The sequence below is a fragment of the Natrix helvetica genome (assembly GCF_964273705.1).
Source record: "Natrix helvetica genome assembly, chromosome: 6".
NCBI classification, from domain to species: domain Eukaryota; kingdom Metazoa; phylum Chordata; class Lepidosauria; order Squamata; family Natricidae; genus Natrix; species Natrix helvetica.
Window position 1 is genome coordinate 13,592,801 of NC_138553.1, and position 19,266 is coordinate 13,612,066.

Sequence of the window (19,266 nt, forward strand, 5' to 3'; positions counted from 1 at the left end):
AGAAAGGTCGCCAGTTCGGTGGTTCAAATCCCGAGCACCACGTAACGGAGTGAACTCCCGTTACTTGTCCCAGCTTCTGCCAACCTAGCAGTTCGAAAGCACGTAAAAATGCAAGTAGAAAAATAGGGACCATTTTGGTAGGAAGGTAACAGTGTTCCGTGCACCTTTGGTGTTTAGTCATGCCGGCAACACGACCATGGAGACATCTTCAGACAGCGCTGGCTCTTCGGCTTTGAAACAGAGCTGAGCACCACCCCCTAGACTCGGGAACGACTAGCACCTATGTGCGAGGGGAACCTTTACCTTTACCTTAAAAATGATGATATACACCTGTATATTGTGGTATGTTTTGCAATTAATATTATTGGATTTAGAAAATAATATAAAGATAGGAAACAGCAGTATATTTTTACACAACAGCAATAGCTTGAGTTGTTTTATGCAAATTGCTCAACACTGCATAGAGTAGGGCAGGCAGTTCGTTTTGCTTGACTGACGTTTGGTGCTTTTGAAACTGGACACAGAATTCCACATTTGAACATTTTTGAGGACTTTCAGACAAATGAAGCAACCTGTCATGAACATTTGTGAAAGTTTTCAGGTGAAGTGAAAACCCGGCCCTTTTTAATAGTTTGCTCTGCAGAGGGGTCTAGCTCCGAAGCTAAGAAAGAAAACAAGGTTAACATTTCCTTCAAATCACTTGTTCTCTTTGATTCCTTTCCCATATATTCACATGCCACTCTCATTATCCCCAGCAACATTGCATTGGCCACAATCCAAATTTTGGAGGACCCCAAAAATTTAAGGAGCACTGCTCCAGATCAGGGATCTCCAACCTTGGCAACTTTAAGACTTGTGGACTTCTGGCTGAGGAATTCTGGCAGTTGAAGTCCACAAGTCTTAAAAGTTGCCAAGGTTGGAGACCCCTGATCTCCAGACAATGCATTTTTCAGTCACAACTCAGGCAAAACGTAGGGGAAGGTGCTCAAACGCATTCCTTCGCTGCACAATTTGAGATCAAGCAGTCTGTATGTGAACGAAAATTCTGGTTTTCTCTGCAGAAAAAAGAAATTTAAAATGTTGAGTTTTCTATGCTGGGTGTCAAAATAAAGCCGATGATATTGTTTCTTGTTCTATCGTTTTCCCCTCCTGTTGTTTTAAAACAAAGATGAGGAAAAAGGAGCGTTGTCGGACCTGTCCCAAAAAAGTGATCATGCTCTCTTCTTCCTCCATTTGTACTTCCTCTCCATCGTACCCCAGTCAGCAGGTGATTTCATTCTGCATGCTCTGTCCTTCTTCCTTTTTCTCTTCCTCCTTGCTTCATCAAATGACTGGATTACATGCCCTTCTTGGGTTGAGTTTCTCTTTAAAAGCCTGCAGATCTCTTTTAATCTGATTCTTCCTCTCCTCCCTAGAGAAAACTTAATGGTACACATTGGATTTCAGTTTAGTATCTTATGATTAAATGGAATCTACTTGGTCCATTATGTTAGATCGGTGGTTCTCAACCTTTCCAATGCCGCGACCCTTTAATACAGTTCCTCATGTTGTGGTGACCCCCAACCATAAAATTGGTGTCTTGGTTCCTAAGACCATCGAAAATATGTGTTTTCCGATGGTCTTAGGGGACCCCTGTGAAAGGGTCATTCGACCCCCAAAGGGGTCCCGACCCACAGGTTGAGAACCACTGCGTTAGATAATTATGTGCAATATACGTATGTTGCTGAACCCAATAAAATCCTGAGCTTAGATAACGGCTAATGTTGGGATTGCACAGCTATCTTATTGTTATAAGAGGAGTGGCAATAAATGCTAACAATTTAAATTCAAAATAGTTTGATTCTATTTTTAGTTTAAGATCTTTGTGATTGCCTGTTGTTTGGCTTTTTGTTCTATTTACTATGATTAAAATACTCAGTTTACTTACCTTCAAACATTAGAGCCGTTTTTCCTGTTGAAGTGTTGTTCTTGACAGAAAATTTGTAGACATTTTTCTTAAAACTTAATTCTTATTTTTTTTTTGTGTATGTATGTGTGTATATATGTATGTGTGTATATATGCATGTGTGTATATATATATATGTATGTATGTATGTATGTATGTATGTATGTATATATTTGTGTACATACCTATTTCTCTGGCTCAGTTGATAAGGAGGAGAGCCTGTGACTTAGTGGCTAATACATCTGCCTAATATGTAATACATCCCAGGTTCGAATCCCAGTAAGGGTATGGCTAGCTGATGAGAGCTAAATAGCTTGAAATAGATCTATACTAGTCTCCCTTTATTTATTTATCAGCACAAATACAACATTATATATGTGTGTGTGTGTACACATACATACATACACACACATATATATTACCATATATACATTGTTGTTTTGACAATATCAAAATCTACTTGTTCTTATCTAACTCTTGGTATAGCTGGATATCTGTGATGTCTATGGAGATTCTCAGTCATCCAGGTCATGGTTGTCCCCAAGGGGCTTTTTCAAGAGGCAACTGGACTTTCTGTTTTTTCTTTGAAGAAGTTTCGCTTCTCATCCAAGAAGCTTCTTGAATGAGAAGCGAAACGTCTTCAAAGAAAAACAAGAAATGCCAGTTGCCTCTTGAAAAAGCACCTTTGGGATATCTGTGGTGTTCAAGATACCAGAAGTTGTGGCTGCTCCAACACTGGAAGTTTTTAAGAAGATGTTGGATAACCATTTGTCTGAAGTAGTGTAGGGTTTCCTGCCTAAGCAGGGGTTGGACTAAAAGACCTCCAAGGTCCCTTCCAACTCTGTTATTATACTATGTTATATATTTTTCTTTCCTTGTCATTATCATCACTGGTGAAATGCAAATTCTTTCAAATCTTGCTCATTTTATTTTTTAAAGAGAAGAAAGTGAGACACAAAAAACATGTAGATCAAGTTTTTATGCTGTGAAATGACCTCTATATTACTCAGTTCTTGGGAAGCATTTTGTTAATGAAGGTTCTTAGAGAAATCCTGCTCTTCAATGGAGCATAGAGACATTATCTTCTTTACTTGTGAGACTGGAAAACTCAATCATGTTTGACCCTTAAGAAAAGTGTTCCCAGTTCGGCTGATTCTAGCCCACTGACCTTTTTACTTTACTTCCTTTAGTGCTTTATTTTATCTTCTCCTACTTCTAAAGCACTAATAAACAACTAAATCCTTTAAAATGTCTGCATCTTGCATGTTATCTACTTTTGTGGGCATCTTCGGTTTTTCTGGTTATTCTTTCCAGGCAATATTCCTTGGTGTTATGCCAAATGCCAGGGCAGCGATCAGGTGCCCAGGCAATTGGTTCTTTTGGATCTGGAAACAATAAGCAGGCCAGTAAATAAAGGTAGTTTAAGCTTTATTATTAGCTCAAGCAAACAGAGGAGCCCCCAGGAGTTTCTTGATAATACCCCAAGGGTAGCCATTTACCCGTAGTTCCCAGCGGTGGGTTCCATGCAGAAGCACCCAACAAGCAACAATCTCAAGGTTTTTTTTTATCAAAAGCTGGCATCGTGATTTCATGGCATTGTTTGGTCATTAGACTATAAGACCTGACACTTTGGCTTGGTGGCACATGACTCTGAGATGGGAATTAAAATTTTCCCCAGGAAGAAAAGCTTGGCAGCTAGGTGTAAATTCCCCCCTTCTCCTTTATTTAGTAAAGAAATACCAAGCAAGTTAGCTCAAAATGAGTTGTAAACGTCTAGATTTTTCTTAATATGAAGGAGAAATCAAAACAGGTCACTAAACTTGAAATAACAATGGTCCTCTGCGTTGGCACTAGACTTGGAAAATGAGTGTTTCTCTAAGTATAAATAGTTATGCAACAGCATGACAAACTAAGAGCCTAAATCAGCTGTAGCTTAAGAAGCATACCAATTTTGGTATCCTCATTTGTAAAAAAAAAAAAAAATATTGGTCTTCTAACCATTGTCCTCGTGGTTGGAAAAAAACAGACGTAAATCAAAATGTGTGCTTGATTCAACTAAGGGGAGAAAAGCTCCCATAGTTAACATCATTCCACATCTAGTATTCGAGAGACAGGCTGAGATTTAAAATGCCGATTCCAGGAAAACACTTAAATGTATTTAGTTAAAATACAATCCCTTTCACACTGCATAGAATATCCTTCCACTTATAGCCTCCTGTCATTTTGGGTAAATCGCTGGTGGGTTTTGGAATTTTATCCGAAGCCATTCTTAGAGGGAGGAAGCCAGGCTGATGAAGCAATTTTGCAGTCCCCTTGCCAAAGTATGCCTTTTTGTTATGTATGACAGTATAGTAATCCTTGTAATCAGCAATTGCGTCATTAAGAAAAGCAGTCGCTAAGTGACTGCTTACAAACTTCCTTCAGCTTCCCTTTGCTTTACAGACCAGCGAAGGCCATAAAAGGCCATATATGCAAGGATTAAATTTATTTTTTTCATCCCTGTCATAACTGAATTATATCAGTTGCTAAATGGGGACTGTGTTATGTGTGCACACCTCCAGTTGTTAGAGCTTGGGGTGTGAAGCCCCAGTGCTGCTTTCATCGTGACAAAAGAGCAAGAAGCAGCTGTCCATGCCCAAGCCTTTAGGGCAGTGATGGCGAACCTTTTCGGCACTGAGTGCCAATAAGTCCACGTGGAAACATCGCATGTGTACATGCGCACTCAGGGCCATGCTCTGGAAAAGCCAAACTTCTGGGTTCTAGCTTGCATACGGGCCTGACAATCAGCTTGGCCGGCACACATGCGCAGGCTGATTTTCAGCACTGCTGGGCATGCGAAGGGATCATGCTTCAGGAAAGCTGAACTTCCGGGTTTAGCCACGCATGCGTGCCCGACGAACAACTGGCTGGCGTGTATGCACACACCGGTTTTTAGCACTGCCGCGTGTGTGAAGGACAGCTGATTGTTGCACACTTATGCATGCCAGAAACCCAGAAAACAAACAGGCAAGACCATGCATGCTGGGTGACATGGATTCGCATGCCACTTTGGGCACACGTGTCCTAGATTCGCCATCGCAGCTTTAGGGAAATATATGCTTCAAAAGTCTGAAAGTGTTACTTTGGTCACAGATTGTGGACCCTGATTATAAATCATAGCTCTTTAAAAATATGTGTAAAATAGTTATGATTTGAACATGGCAGCTCTGGATTTGCTAGGTGAGGAGGTAACATCTTTCTATGTTGGCACTTCAGAAAACAATGCCATTTAAGCAATATATAAATGCAGACTTGATAGAAAGATTATAGCTATAGAAGTTTCTTTGTGAAGAGTAGTTTCTGTTGTTCTTCGGAATTTTGGTTTGATAAAACAATTATCTCCTATCAAGTCATTGTCAACTGCTAGCAACCACATAGATTTAGATTGACTAAACTATCGATAGGTAAATTGTAATATAGGCATCTAGATTTCTTAAGGATAGCTTATGGTCCCCATAGATGGATAGAAGAGCGAGGCTGGTCCAGAGGCCGGTTTACTTGTCATATGTTAAGGAGAGTTGGATCTTTTCAAAACAATAAATGTATTTTTAAAAACTAGCCTAATTTTATCTGGTTTTGATTAGCCGAATTATTTACGTCTTAACTCCCCATGTTATTTCTAAAACAAGGTAGATTTTAATGCACTAACTTGGTTATTTCTTGGAAACTGTCTCTTTTTCTTGCACCCCTTTTATTACTGTGCATGCAGTGTTATGTCACCAGTTATTAACACAGTTTGTCTAGAGTGTTATTTTTAACCAGGCCATGTAAAGTTGGATAAGTATGTTCTCCCTATCCCGGCATGACCTGTGCCGAAATCAAAATATTTCCTGGACTTGTAATATTTTTCTCTTCTAGGGCGATCCTAATTAAACTCTGCTGTCTTTTGTGTGTCTGGGGAGGGGGGTGTTGTTAAGGTAACTCTTTTGCCCGCAGGCCACCAGAGATCCTCAGACAGATCCACCTGGAGAACAGAGTCCCAGGCATCAATGGGTAAATTGGCATGACCAAAGCAAGCATGAGTTGTAGAAGGCACATTGTCAGCTGGCAGGGGAGGATGGTTGTGTGTTTATCTTTGTGCTGGCGATGTTAATAACCTCAGCGCAGCGCTGCTAAAGATCTTTCCAAAATTAATAATTCTCTTGAGTGTATGGGGTTTACCAAAGTACTTGCCTGAAAAAGGTCTGACCCACCTTTAAGAGTATGCAGTATGCTTTTTTCAGTTTGGCACATTGCTCACTGCAGATTTGGGGTAGGAAATGCCGTGGTGAAGCCAAAGGAGCTTTTTTCTGGCGTAAAGTATTTTCTGGCATTTGCTTTGATTCCCCTTCAGTGCTCTCAGATTTACTATATAGCTGCTGAAATATAGATAAGATAGCCTTCATTGTTATTTTATTTTTACTCCGAGCACACTGGCACACATTCAAAAATGGGGAGCAAAGATGGAGTAAGAAAAAAAAAATTAGAGCATTTTCTTTCTCTTTCTCCTAGTCCTTACATTGCATCGATTTTTCTGTCCTTGCTCTCTAACTCTCACTCTGCTATATGGAGTCAGTCCCCAAAAGATTCTTCAGAGCCCACAGAAGCACAATTCTTCTCTCTTCAGTATTTCAAAAGAGCCCTACCTTTCCCCCTGCCTTAATCTCTCCTTCTGTATTACTTAGAACAGGAGTGTCAAACTCAAATCCTGTGGGCCACATCCGGCCCACAGGGTGCTTAGATCTGGTTCGCGGGGCTGACCTGCAAACAGTGAAGGACCGGCCCGCCAGCAAAAATGGAGTTTGGGAGCCCGTTTTCACAGGCGCCACTGACACGAGTGACATCAAGCTGGCCAGGGCCACCCTGGCCACGTCTACCCCCCCCCCCCAAAGTCAAACACAAGCCTGATGCGGCCCTCAATGAAATCAAGTTTGACATCCCTGACTTAGAATGATCGTCGTGTTTGGATAGACATGGAAGCATGTTTTATTTCACGCTGCTGCGAGATGCTTGGAATGCAGCCTATACTTTCAATCCACTGGAAACCAGTAGGTCTTCAACAGCAGACATGATCACTCTATATGGCTTATGACACGTTTTGGTCCCACCCGAGGACTGAAATAGCTTCTATTCCAGAAGGGTTTTACAGCTCCCGCAAATGTCATATTGTTGAGCTGTCTGGCACGGACACTTGTCAGCTTGGCTTCTTTGCTTCCAGCTCTCTCTCTCCCCCCCCCCGCCCCCCCCCTCTGTGCATATTATTTCTTCCGGTCATTTTCTTCCTTCATTGTTGTTCTGCAGAGGACTCATCATTTCTTTTCAGATGACCATATGGCCGAGCATACCCTCACCATTGAAGAGAGGGCAAGCCAGCTGGCCGCTCTTCTGGGGCAGAGGCCAACAACCAGGCACCAGGTGATGGATTTCCTGCTTGTCTGGTCTGGTTTGATCGCTTGCTGTTCCACAGAAAGGGAATGAAAAGTGGCTGCAGCTCTTAATGTGGCAGGCATCAGACGCCACGTATTAATGGCTGATCACTATATACTCACATTGTAGTGGAATTCATGCTACTGTTCTGAGCTTGCAAAGAAAAAAATCATGGAAACACCCCCCTCCCCCCGGTCTTTTCTAACAAATGTTCCCCCTTGTGGAATCAGTATTTCAGTAAACGCTTCTGGCACTAATGAGCGGAATGTGGCTTCTGTGGGAAGGAAGTGACTAAATTAAAAAGGATTTTTTTGATCAAAACCATGATTTGTACCTCCAAAGAATTGGGATTGCATTTTTCAGAGACTGAAATGGATTCAACCAGTTGTTAGCAGAACATTGCTTGGCCAGTCTGGAGCAGAATTATGTCTGCAAGTATTTATTAGATTTGGGCAACCACGTTTTTGTAAAATGACCTTCTTCAGGAGTAGCTAAACCCAAGAAATCAGAAAGTACCGTATTTTTCGGACTATAAGACACACTTTTATGTCTCCCAAAAGGGGGTGAAAATGTCTGTGCGTCTTATAGACTGAATATTGCTGAAGCTCCGCCCACCAGCTGGCCATTTTTTGGCATCCACATGCCCCTTTCTCAGGCCTTTTTTTTTTTTTTTTTGCTAGTTTTGAGGCTTTTTTGGACCGTTTTTCCAAAAACAAATGGGTCGAAAAAAGCCTCAAAGACGAGCTGAAAAAAGCCTTGAAAATGAGCCGAAAAAGCCCCCCCCCCCCAAAAAAAAAAACCTGGCAAAAAAGCCCCCCAAAAGGTCCGAAAATGAGGCACGCAGAGGCCCAAAAACTTTGTTGTTGTTGTTTTCCTTTCCTAAATTTAGGTGTGTCTTATAGTCAGGTGCATCTTATAATCTGAAAAATACAGTAACTTAACCCATAACCCGAGTCCTCTTTGGGAGAGGGGGTGGTCTAGAAGTGCGAATAATAATAATAATAATAATAATAATAATAATAATAATAATAATAATAATAATAATAATAATAATAATAATAATAATAATAATAATAATAATAATAATAATAACAACAACAACAACAACAACAACAACAGGGTTTAAACCCCATTTTAAAATGGTTGTTAAAAGAAAGAACAAATCAAATTCCTGCATTCGCTCTGCTTCATTAATCTGATTCTCAGTGCCAGGAATTCAGTCATATATTATCCCTTGAAAATTAGAATGCATTCTGAAACAATTCTTAACACACCCTCTGAATGTGTTGAGACTGCAAATCCTAAAATTCCAGTGTCTTGGAACTCTGGAATTTGCTGTCTAAACACAATGCAGAGGCCGCCAGATTCAGGAAAACTAGCATATACTTTCTAGTCTTGTGTAAGCTACTGCAGTGTCAAATTCTGTTCATTCAGCTATCAGTTTTGGCTTATGGGGTCAAACCCCACATTAATCCTGATGGTATAAAAAGCAATCTCCTCTTTTGATACATTCCAATCAGCAGCTTTGTCATAAGGCTGTAAAAATACATCTCTTCAAATACCCCAATCTTTTTGTTTATCCTTGTGTTTCATAGCCACAATATTTCTGTTTATTATTACCAAATGATAATCTTTTACAATGATGGCTCAGTGGTTAAGAGGTTGAGCTTGTCAATCAGAAAGGTCGGCAGTTTGGCGGTTTGAATCCCTAGCGCTGCGTAATGGAGTGAGCTCCCGTTACTTGTCCCAGCTTCTGCCAACCTAGCCGTTCGAAAGCATGTAAAAAATGCAAGTAGAAAAATAGGAACCACCTTTGGTGGGAAGGTAACATTGCTCCGTGCGCCTTCGGCGTTTAGTCTTGCCAGCCACATGACCATGGAGACGTCTTCGGACAGCTGGCTCTTCGGCTTTGAAACAGCTGAGCACCGCCCCCTAGAGTCGGGAACGACTAGCACACGTGTTTTAGAGTATGCCTCCGAGGGGAACCTTTTTTAATCTACTACATAAACTTTTCAGAAAGATTTCCCAGACTTTCTTCAGAGCAGATTGTTGAGTATAAACATTTTCCAAATCCCCCAATCCTCATCCATTTGGATAGTTCTTCATTTCCAGAATTTGAACTAAGCATGACAGGAAAGCACTCATGGTGAGCACTTAGGCTCTATTGTTTCCCCGCTGAAAGCATCTGATATATTGAAGGTTGGATGGATTTCATTTTCCCGTGGCTTTTAAACATGTCATCGCCTGACTTTCTCGCCTTTATTTTGTAGCCAGAGACTGAGCCAGCTCGTCGATCGGTTGTCGAGCAGTGGGAGCTCTCCCGTAGCCTCCGCTCTTCCAGCCGCCCCGCTTCTCCCTCATCTGATTCCCTCAGACAGGTAGCATGGTGTGGGGCTTCTCGCTACACCTGGCTGCATACATGAGCCTGCTCCGTCTCCTGCTGTTGAATAGACCTCAGGCATCTCCAAGGTCTTTGCTTTGGCGAAGCTGAGCTTAATTCTGTTTTGCTTGCGAATGAGAAAGCTTAGGCTGCTTCATACCTAGGGTATGCCGAGGCTTATAGAAATGGGTACCGATGTGCATCTTGCCTGTCTTAACCTCACTGGCTCTATTTTAGAGTATGCCTCCAATGACTATTCACAAAACACAAGGACACACACCATGGAGGTCTTCAAGAGCCTCTTCCTTCTAATATTGTTATTTGCAATGTATTGGACTGCTCAAGGCATCCCTGGAGCTCAACATGACCAAACTATGGTTTGGTCAGCAAGTATATTTCTTCTCACCTGACTCCACTCTTATCTCAGGATCGTAGCCTCCTTTTGTTCTCACTTTTGAAGTAGTTGTAATTGTGATGACTGAAGTTGCATGGCTACTTACAACCAGGGGTGGACTTCAAAAATTTCAGCTACGGGTTCTCTGCCCGGTTGCTCGGTGGGCATGGCCATGGTGGGTATGGCCTAGTCGGCGTCCGGCACCGGGAGGGGGAGTCATTTTGGTCTTCCCCAGGCTCCGGAGGCTTTCCTCGAGCCTCTGGGAGTGCAAAAACTGCCTCCCCCAGACTCTGGAGGCCTTCCGGGAGGCCTGTTTCCCCCCCCCCCCCGAGCCTCCGTGCGGGCCCTGCACTTATGTCGCATTCATAACGGGCTGCGTGGAGACTCCTGGGAGGGGAGGGGACAGCCAGGGATGGAATTTGGAGGTTCTATAAACCAGCCATAACGTTAGCTATGGGTTCTCCTGAACCTGTTTTTTGGAAAGTAAAAAAAAAATGGAGACCAATAAGCGAAGAAATGAAATGTTTATCGCTCACCTTGTTGAAACTAAAGCTCATGAATGTTCCAACCAACCCAGGCCGCCACCGCCCCCCCCAGCCGTTCATCTCCAGTGACCCTGACTTGATATAACCTACCCATCACAAGACTCATTGATGACTTACACATGGCCCATCACAAGACCCATCACAGACCCTCATTTGACACACCCACACCCGAAACTCTTGTAAACAGAGCACTGACACTGGCATCCCCTAAACTCTGTTACCTATCCTGGTAATGAAACATTCAGAAACCAACCCATAAGCTCGGAGAATTAACCTTCACTCTCATCCTACACCCAGGTACAGATATTTGCCACTATTGCAAACATACATTTATTATTGAAACTGTAGAGTCCACTTCTAATCTTGTTTTCTTGTGCATTGGTTTGCTTTTATCTGGGTAGCAGAAGGAGATATAGTTTTGAGTGGGTATATCCAACGTGATGACTAAATTTACAGGTATCCAGAAACACTTTCTGGTTGAAAGACGGGGAATATATATCTCCCATTCCAAGCAAAAAAGAGAGAGGAAATTCTTTCAACCAGATTTGGGGTAGGAAATCAAGACTTAAGAGGCCTCTATAGTCATTTCCTCTGATTGAGGCAGAACCAATTTAAACCAATTACTAAAAAACTTTTGGTGACCCACAGGTCACACATTTTCTCCAGCCCTTCCAAATGAAAAGGAAGAAGCGTTTACAAGTCACAATCTACTCTCTGTGAGTTAAGACTTGCTGACAAGCAGAGAGAAATTGGTTTCTGGCAGTTATCCAACATAATTGGCCAATTATACTGCCAGTACATGATTAAGACAGAAGGTCATAATGTATGGAAATAAGCAGGGTTTTCAAAGGACCTTAATTTGCCAGACTTCAAGATAACATGCAATTTTTAGAAGACTTGCTTGCTTCATTCATACAGAAACAGGAAGTAGCAACATTATCTTCCAAACAATTATTACTTCATGGTTGTTGATTGCAAGGTGAGATGATATTCCATAAATTAGCCAGATTTGTAGATGTTCCTGAAATGTGGGATATGGTGAAAAGGAAAGCAAATTGTGAAGAATTTCAAATTAGATGAATAGGCAATAATATAATGAATAAACTCCAAAAACTGCAGGAGATTTATACAATACAATAGTAGAGTTGGAAGGGACCTTGGAGGTCTTCTAGTCCAACCCCCTGCCTAGGCAGGAAACCCTATACCGTTTCAGACAGATGGCTATCCAACATCTTCTTAAAGACTTCCAGTGTTGGGGCATTCACAACTTTATGATAAAGAAGGCAAGAATCTCAACGTTATGTACAGCATACATTGATGAAGTCCAAATTATCTGTGATTTCTCCAGCAAAAAAAGCAGGGGGTAGGATGTTGTGTTCTTACGTAAAATTTTGCAGCCACAATAAAAGGCAGTTTAAGAATTACAGATTATTAGGTAATCAGCCAGGGTTTTAATAATTGTATGTAAATCTGTTGAGTCCCTTTCTCTGAATAATGTGTGCAATTTTGATATCCCAACTCAAAATGGACATTGAAGAACTTCCTATACAAGGCTGAGACTTATTTGTGAGTTTTAGTTAAAGAACATCACACTGTAAGATATTTTCTGGGAACATAGGATAGGCTTACATAATTTTGCACATTATGGGGATTTTTCTTTGACATAATGCTAGAATTATGTCACAGGTGATTGGCAGCAGAGTTGGGGATAGATTAAACAATTTCATCACACTGATTGCTCGAAACACTGAATTTCATGAGCTTTAATGGTTCTTTAAAAAGAGACAAAATAAATCCAAAGAAACAGAAAAAGATTTGTAGATTCAGTCCACCTAGTTTATTTGTCATGGTGAGATAGGCAGCAAACAAATTTATTACATGAAACAAATAAATAAAATTATTAGATTTATATAATCTAATAATTACTTCTTTACTTGTACAACTCTAATGTTCCTGTCCCCTATTTCCCCAACAATAACCCTGTATGATGGATTGGGCTGAGAGAAAGAGGGACCGTCCCAAAGTTGCCCAGTTGGCTTTCATGTCTAAGGAAGGGCTAGAACTCACGGTCCCCCAGTTTCTACTCCAGCACCTTAACCATTGCAGCAGACTAACTCTTACTGACTAATGCAGGGGTGTCAAACTCAAGGCCCACGGGCCGGATCCGGCCTGCAGGGTGTTTAAATCTGGCCCAAGGGACCGCCCTGGAAACAGCAAAAGACCAGCAATGGTGCCTCTGCCAGTATAAACAGAGCTTGGGAGGGCTGCATGCCACCCACCTGAGCTCCTTTTTCGCTCAGCGAAAGTTCCCCCAGCCCCCCGACACGAGTGATGTCGAGTTGACCACACACACACTAGCCACCAGTGGTGGGATTCAAATAATTTAACAACCGGTTCTCTGCCTTAATGACCAGCTGGGTAGGCGGGTCTTGGTTATGTGACTGAGTGGGTGTGGCCAACTCAACATCACTCAGGTCGATGGGCGCTTTGACTTGTTACAATGTAATAAAGGTTAACCGAGAGGAAGTTTCTGTAAGCAGGGCAATAAAGATTAGGCTAGAAACAACCCCAGGATGTTTCCTTCCTGCCTGCCTTACAGGATTTGCCCTGTAAAGTGGAAAAAACAAAATGAGATTTCTTCCAACAACCAGTTCTCTGAACTGCTTAGAAAGTTAACAACCGGTTCTCCCGGATAGGTGCGAACTGGCTAAATCCCACCACTGCTAGCCACGCCTCCCCAACTCCTGAGAACAAACACAACCCTGATGTGGCCCTCAATGAAATCGAGTTTGACACCTGTGGAGTAATGGATATCATTTCAGGGGTTGGGGGGTTGGGGCAAAACAGATGGCAGGTCTTTTAATCTTCTATATGTGTCTAGACTGACATTATAGTCACAGCAGCTTTTACAGCCATGGTAGTTGGGCAATAAGGAAATGTACTTCCGCATATCCACCCAACATCAGGTTGGAGAAGGGCAAAGGTATCATATCTTTTCTATTACCTTCAGTCAACTCAAGATGGCAAAAGGGAAAATTTGCTGGTCTTACTTAGCCTGTGTTCTTCTGTGCAAAGGAAATTAATGTATAATAGTTGGAACATCCTTTTTTTCGAAACGACTGAACTGCTGGATGGTTTTACTTTGTTTTTGAATCTCTTTTCAAACTTGTTTTTCTTGAAGAGGTGCCATCCAACATCAATCTGTTTTTCGTTTCCCATTTAGGTGTTGGCAGAATGTATTTTGTGCATCTTGTGAAACGAAAGCTTTTTCTCTTCCAATATAGCTCTCGAATGATCATCCTGTCCGTTTTTTCTGTAGTGCAGTTTGATTTATAGTGTGCTTTTAGAAGCCTGCAGAAATGCTCTTCTTCTTGGACTACAAGCTAATATCAGCAATTTTCACATTAATTGTCTCTTTCCTGCTGTCGTCTGTTTTTGTTATTCCAAAATATCCTTTATTCAGAACACACAATTCCCAAGCTTATGTTTTTGGATATCATAGTATCCAAATAGTTGGATATTGCTGTGAATAACATTCTTTTGTGTACTGTATATCCCTGAAATAGCAACACGACTTTTTTCTAACACATGTATCTTTCAGACGGAGAAGATTACCATATTTTTCAGAGTATAAGATGCATCTCCCCCCCCCCTAAAAGAGCGTGGGAATGGTGTGTCTTATACACCAAATACAGTCATTTTTGGCCTCCTGAAACCCTGCCCCGCATCCCATTTTTGCAAATAAAAGGGCCGTTTTTTACAAAAAATGGAGGCGTTTATTTTTTCCCCTGGCCCCCTGAAGCACTCTGCAGGTTTCAGCAGGGCCAGAGGAAGGCAAAAATGCCCCCGTTTCTGGGAAAAACAGGAGGAAAACAGGCCATTTTTTGCAAAATTGGAAATGTTTTTGCCTTCCCCCAGCCCTGCTGAAGCCTGCAGAGTGCTCCTAGGGGCCGGGGAGGGCAGAAACATTTTTTCTTACTTACCTCTTCGAAATCTTGCTGTGCCTTATACACTGCTGTGTCTTATAGTCTGAAAAATACAGTAGTTTAGATTTAGCAAAACTGTGGTAATAGAAGCAAGTTTTTAACTCTCCAATGTTCCTTGGGTGGTTTTCTTACATTTGGAGTGTCTCACTTTGAGCAAATACAGCGCTCGTCTCTTATGGAATCGGGAGTTTACTCCTATTCTCTTGCCTTGTGTGCATCACCAGGGCCAAGGTGCTGCTAGAATCTAGTACCCGTCTGGGGGCGATGCCTGGTTTTCAACATAGAGATAAATACAGCATATTGGATAAATAGGGTGATGGAGAAACTTTGGTCTTTGGTAAAACATACCGTATTTTTCGGAGTATAAGACACACCTTTTTCCCTCAAAAAGGAGGCTGAAAAACTGGGTGCATCTTATACACTGAATACAGCATTTTTTGCCTCCTGAAACCCCGCCCCCTTCACAAAAATGGCCATACATAGCTTGTAGGAAGCTTTTAGAGAGCTCCTGGGGGCTGGGGAGGGCAGAAATGAGCAAAAAAGGGCCGTTTTTTAATTTTACCTCGGCCCCCAGGATCACTCTATAAACTTCCTAAAGGCTATCCATGCCCTCTTTTTTTTTTTTTTTACAAAAAATAGGCCAATTTTTGCGAAAAATAGGCTGTTTTTTGCTCATTTCTGCCCCCCCCCACCCCGCAGGAGCACTCTGCAAGCCCCCTAAAGGGTATTCATGCCTTTTTTTTCGGAAAAAAACGGGCCCATTTTTGCAAAAAACGGACCTTTTTGAGAGGTTTGCAAGAGTGCAAAAAAAAGTTTTTTGCCTCTTCAAAACCTTGGTGCGTCTTATACTCCGGTGCGTCTTATACTCTGAAATTAACACAAAAAAATAGTGTGTCGCGAAAGTGACTGCCTGCAAGGGCTCCTGGATTGGGACTGAAAGGCGAAAACGGAAGCAGTATGCTCCATCCCATAATTGGGAAGACCAGGTTGTCCTGATAGACCGATCCCACCGGAGAAAAAACCCTTTGGTCTTTGAATGTCTTTCCATTCCTTGAAGTGTTTTCTGACAAATGAGTCAATCCAGTGATGGCGAATGGGAGCACGCCCCCGCGTGCACCTCAGGGCCACAACCTGGAAGAGGAGCTGCCCAGGGGGCTTGCGCGGGCCGGAAAATGAACTTCCGGTTTCCAGCACACGCATGCATACCTGCCGACTAGTCTTTCGGTTACTGGAAGGCGTGCGCATGCGACAAACAGCTGGCTGGCACACAGCATGGTCACACCGGAAAAAAGGAAGACCAGCTCTTCCAGTTTCCGGCTCTGCCACATGTACGAAGGCCAGCTGATCATCGCGTGCGCATGTGCGCCAGAAACCCAGAAGAGGAACGGGTGACGCTGCACGTGCCACTTTAGGCCCGCGTGCCATAGGTTCAGCATCACGGAGTTAGTCTCTTCTGCGAATCACATGGAATTGGTTATGGACTGTGAGTGGTTACATTTTGTGCTGCTTATACCACTGGTTGCTGCTGTTTTGCTGGTATCACACCCACTTGCGTGGTCCACTGCCCTGGCATGGTTTGATTCGTTTTTGCACCCTTTTTTTTTAATCCTTTTTTTTTTCCTTTTGTGGGTTTCAGCGCAATTTATATTGTTTCTCTTTCCATCCATTACCTTCCCTCTCCCCAATTACTTTCACCTGGTAGAAGTATATAAAGATGTATACAGGAGGCGTGAGCTCATTGGCTGAGCAGATAGCCAATCAGCTTCAAAGGAAAGACCAGCCTAAAACCCTGCTAGACAAAAAGGAACTGGTAAGAGAATGACTTGCAGAAAGCAAAGTGTGTTTGTGAGTGTGATATTTGAAGTTAGGCTCTCTTGCTTCATCTCATAATAAAGCATTTCTCTCCCCCCTCTCCCCCCTTTGGTGCTTTAGCTGAGGTAGTCAGGCGTCTATGGAGATTCTCAATCATGCAGAGGTCGTGGTTGTCCCAAAGCTGCTTTTCAAAGAGCAATTGGACTTCCTTGGTTTCTCCCCTTCCCTCCCCCCCCCGCCCCCCACTTTTTTGAAGACAGCAAAATCCACATTTTGGACAGAGAGGACCATTGGTATGAAAGAAAGAAAGATCAAAGAGGCCATCTGCGTTAAAATTGAACAGCCCTGTCTCAACAGAGGGGGAGGCACAAGATATCACCCATCTCTTGTCTACAACGCAGTCCTTTTAGCTGGCCAAAGAACGTTGTGGCCCGGCAGTGACCTGCGGAGCTGGCAACAGCCTCAGACAGTGAGGAGATTGGGGAGGAATAGGAGCCAGTCCTGAGGGCTGAGGAAAGCTCAGACGAGAGCTGTGCGTCCGAGGCAGAGAGGGAGCGAGACAGCAGCGAGGCAGAGGAACAGCTGGAGCCTGTTCCCAGTGTGCGCATGCTCAGAGCTGCCAGAAGACAACAATTAAGAAAGCAGGGTCAATTTAGGAGTAAAGCCACACCTTGGGGGTGATTGGCCCCTCCCATAGGAAACAAAAGAGGAGTGAACGGGGAATGGGCTTTTACAGAAAAACAATTCGTTATTTTGGCCGGGTCAAGAGTGGAAAGTTCTGTTTGTAACTATAAGAGACTCTGTGCCAAGTTTTGCCTTGCCCTGCGTTTGGAAGTTATTTGGTAGCTCGCCAAACGAGATAAGGTTCGTATTTGATAAACAACCCTCTGAAAGACTGCTTGCTAAGCCTTGTGGACTGTGAACGAAAAGCATTCACAGTCGTGTAAATAAAAGGGGGTTGCCGGGACCAAGACTCCGCTTCTTGCTTGTTAAGGAAGCCTGGGTAGGAACTACACCCATTTGCACTCTGATTCAGGTGGCCCTGAGGGTACAGGTAAACTCCAAGGGTCCTCAATGACTCTCAGAGAGCTAAAGAACAGTCTTCAGGATGCCAGATGACTTCAAAAATATAAACCTTTTCATTCCCCACCATTCAATCAGATCTGAAGAAGCTTCTTGGATGAGAACCACAACATCTTCAAGGAAAAACCCCCAAGAAAGTCCAGGTTCAAGGGGTGGGGGGAACCCAAGAAATCTTTTTGCAAAGCACCTTTGGGACAGATAGTCAGACATCCCTGTTTCTGTTCCTGACTCTTGTAAAGGCTCCTATGAATAAAAGATGAGTTGAGAGAGAGATTGCGTCTTTAGGATGATACATGTGGACGGCACTCGATATCATAAATAGACGGGTTGAAACTCTCGCCTTGGTAGATGAGGAGGTTTATTACCACTGCAATTTCTGTATCACAAATATCTCTTTCACAATAAGCCTACCAAGTAAATAATTATTTCCTCCTTTAGAGATGGGAGGTAGGTCAACAAAACTCTATGAATTATTTATATATCCTCTAATCCATCAAATGCCATGGGGCTCGTTGTATAATTCGGGTAGTTAAGTGCTACAGGTTCCTGTATCATTTGCCAACCTTTTCTCACTTGTCTTAGGATCCTTGATTTATGTGCAAGTTCCTCTGTTTTGGGCATTCTCTGGAGCATCCTCTGTAGAAAATTTCAAGACCACCCAAGAGGAAATGAATGGCTTCCATGGGAGTAGAAGCAAACTGACAAGTCTTTCCTTGCTTCTGTCGCTTTAGGGTTCATTAAAAAAAGAATTCCCCCCCAATGTTGGAGGCAGTGATGTCTGTTACTTCTGCCACAAGCGGGTTTATGTGATGGAGAGGCTCAGCGCTGAGGGGAAATTCTTCCACCGGAGCTGCTTTAAATGTGAATACTGCGCCACCACTCTACGCTTGTCCTCCTATGCCTACGATTTGGTGGACGGTAAGTGAAATTTTCTTTGAGGTTGAATTTTGCGTTTGTCTTCTGGGACTGCAAGTCTGCAGAAATAGATCTCGGGATATGTCGTTGGAGGAAGGAGAAGGTAGTTGTTCTGGGAAAAATTGGAAGAGGAGGAGGAGGTGTTATGTGTATCACCTTGAGCTCTTGACAGAATACAAACACATACCGTGTTTCCCTGAAGATAAGACAGGGTCTTATTTTCTTTTGACCCCTGAAATAAGCACTTGGCCTTACTTTTGAGGAGGTCTTATTATTTTGGAGGTCCAGGAGGCGGCGAGCATGGTCACCTCATGGCTGCTGCTGTGTTGCAATATTTTCAGGGAGAGCTTATTTTCAGGGGAGGGCTTATTTTAGCGCATGCGCTCAAAAGTCCAATTGGGCTTATTATCTGGGGAAGGTCTTATTTTCAGGGAAACAGGATATTAATATCGAGGTTTATAATTAAGCTAGATACTAAAGGTATCTATACTAAAGGATACTCTAGGTATAGATCTAGATATACTAACCTCTTACAAAAGCACCAAGTGAGACTACTCAGTTTATTTGCAATGAACAACAGTTGCTCCTTTCTCTCACAGAAAGGAGCCTTTAAGCTTTAAAGACAAAAGAACAGGTACTTTTAAATCTCAGCTGTAGATTTTCAGTGAGACTAATTCTTCCACAGAGAAGGGATAAAATACCTATGATTCCACTCCTAATTGATGTTAATGTTGTGGAAAACATTGCTTAATAATTAGCAA

The 19,266-nt window shown here is 42.6% G+C and overlaps 1 protein-coding gene across 4 annotated transcripts in view; it reads left to right on the top strand.

Annotated features, from left to right (window-relative positions):
• Positions 1–19,266, top strand: part of MICAL3 (microtubule associated monooxygenase, calponin and LIM domain containing 3) — a 225,598-nt gene that overhangs the window by 128,620 nt on the left and 77,712 nt on the right. For 3 of the 4 annotated variants that reach the window (XM_081958103.1, XM_081958102.1, XM_081958104.1), the window contains exon 18: positions 18,322–18,508. In XM_081958103.1, coding sequence (XP_081814229.1) covers positions 18,322–18,508 — 187 coding nt within the window. Of the gene's footprint in view, positions 1–1,168; positions 1,268–5,920; positions 5,978–7,264; positions 7,379–9,660; positions 9,769–16,397; positions 16,506–18,321; positions 18,509–19,266 lie in introns of all 4 variants that reach the window. The other variant, XM_081958101.1, reaches the window with a different exon arrangement.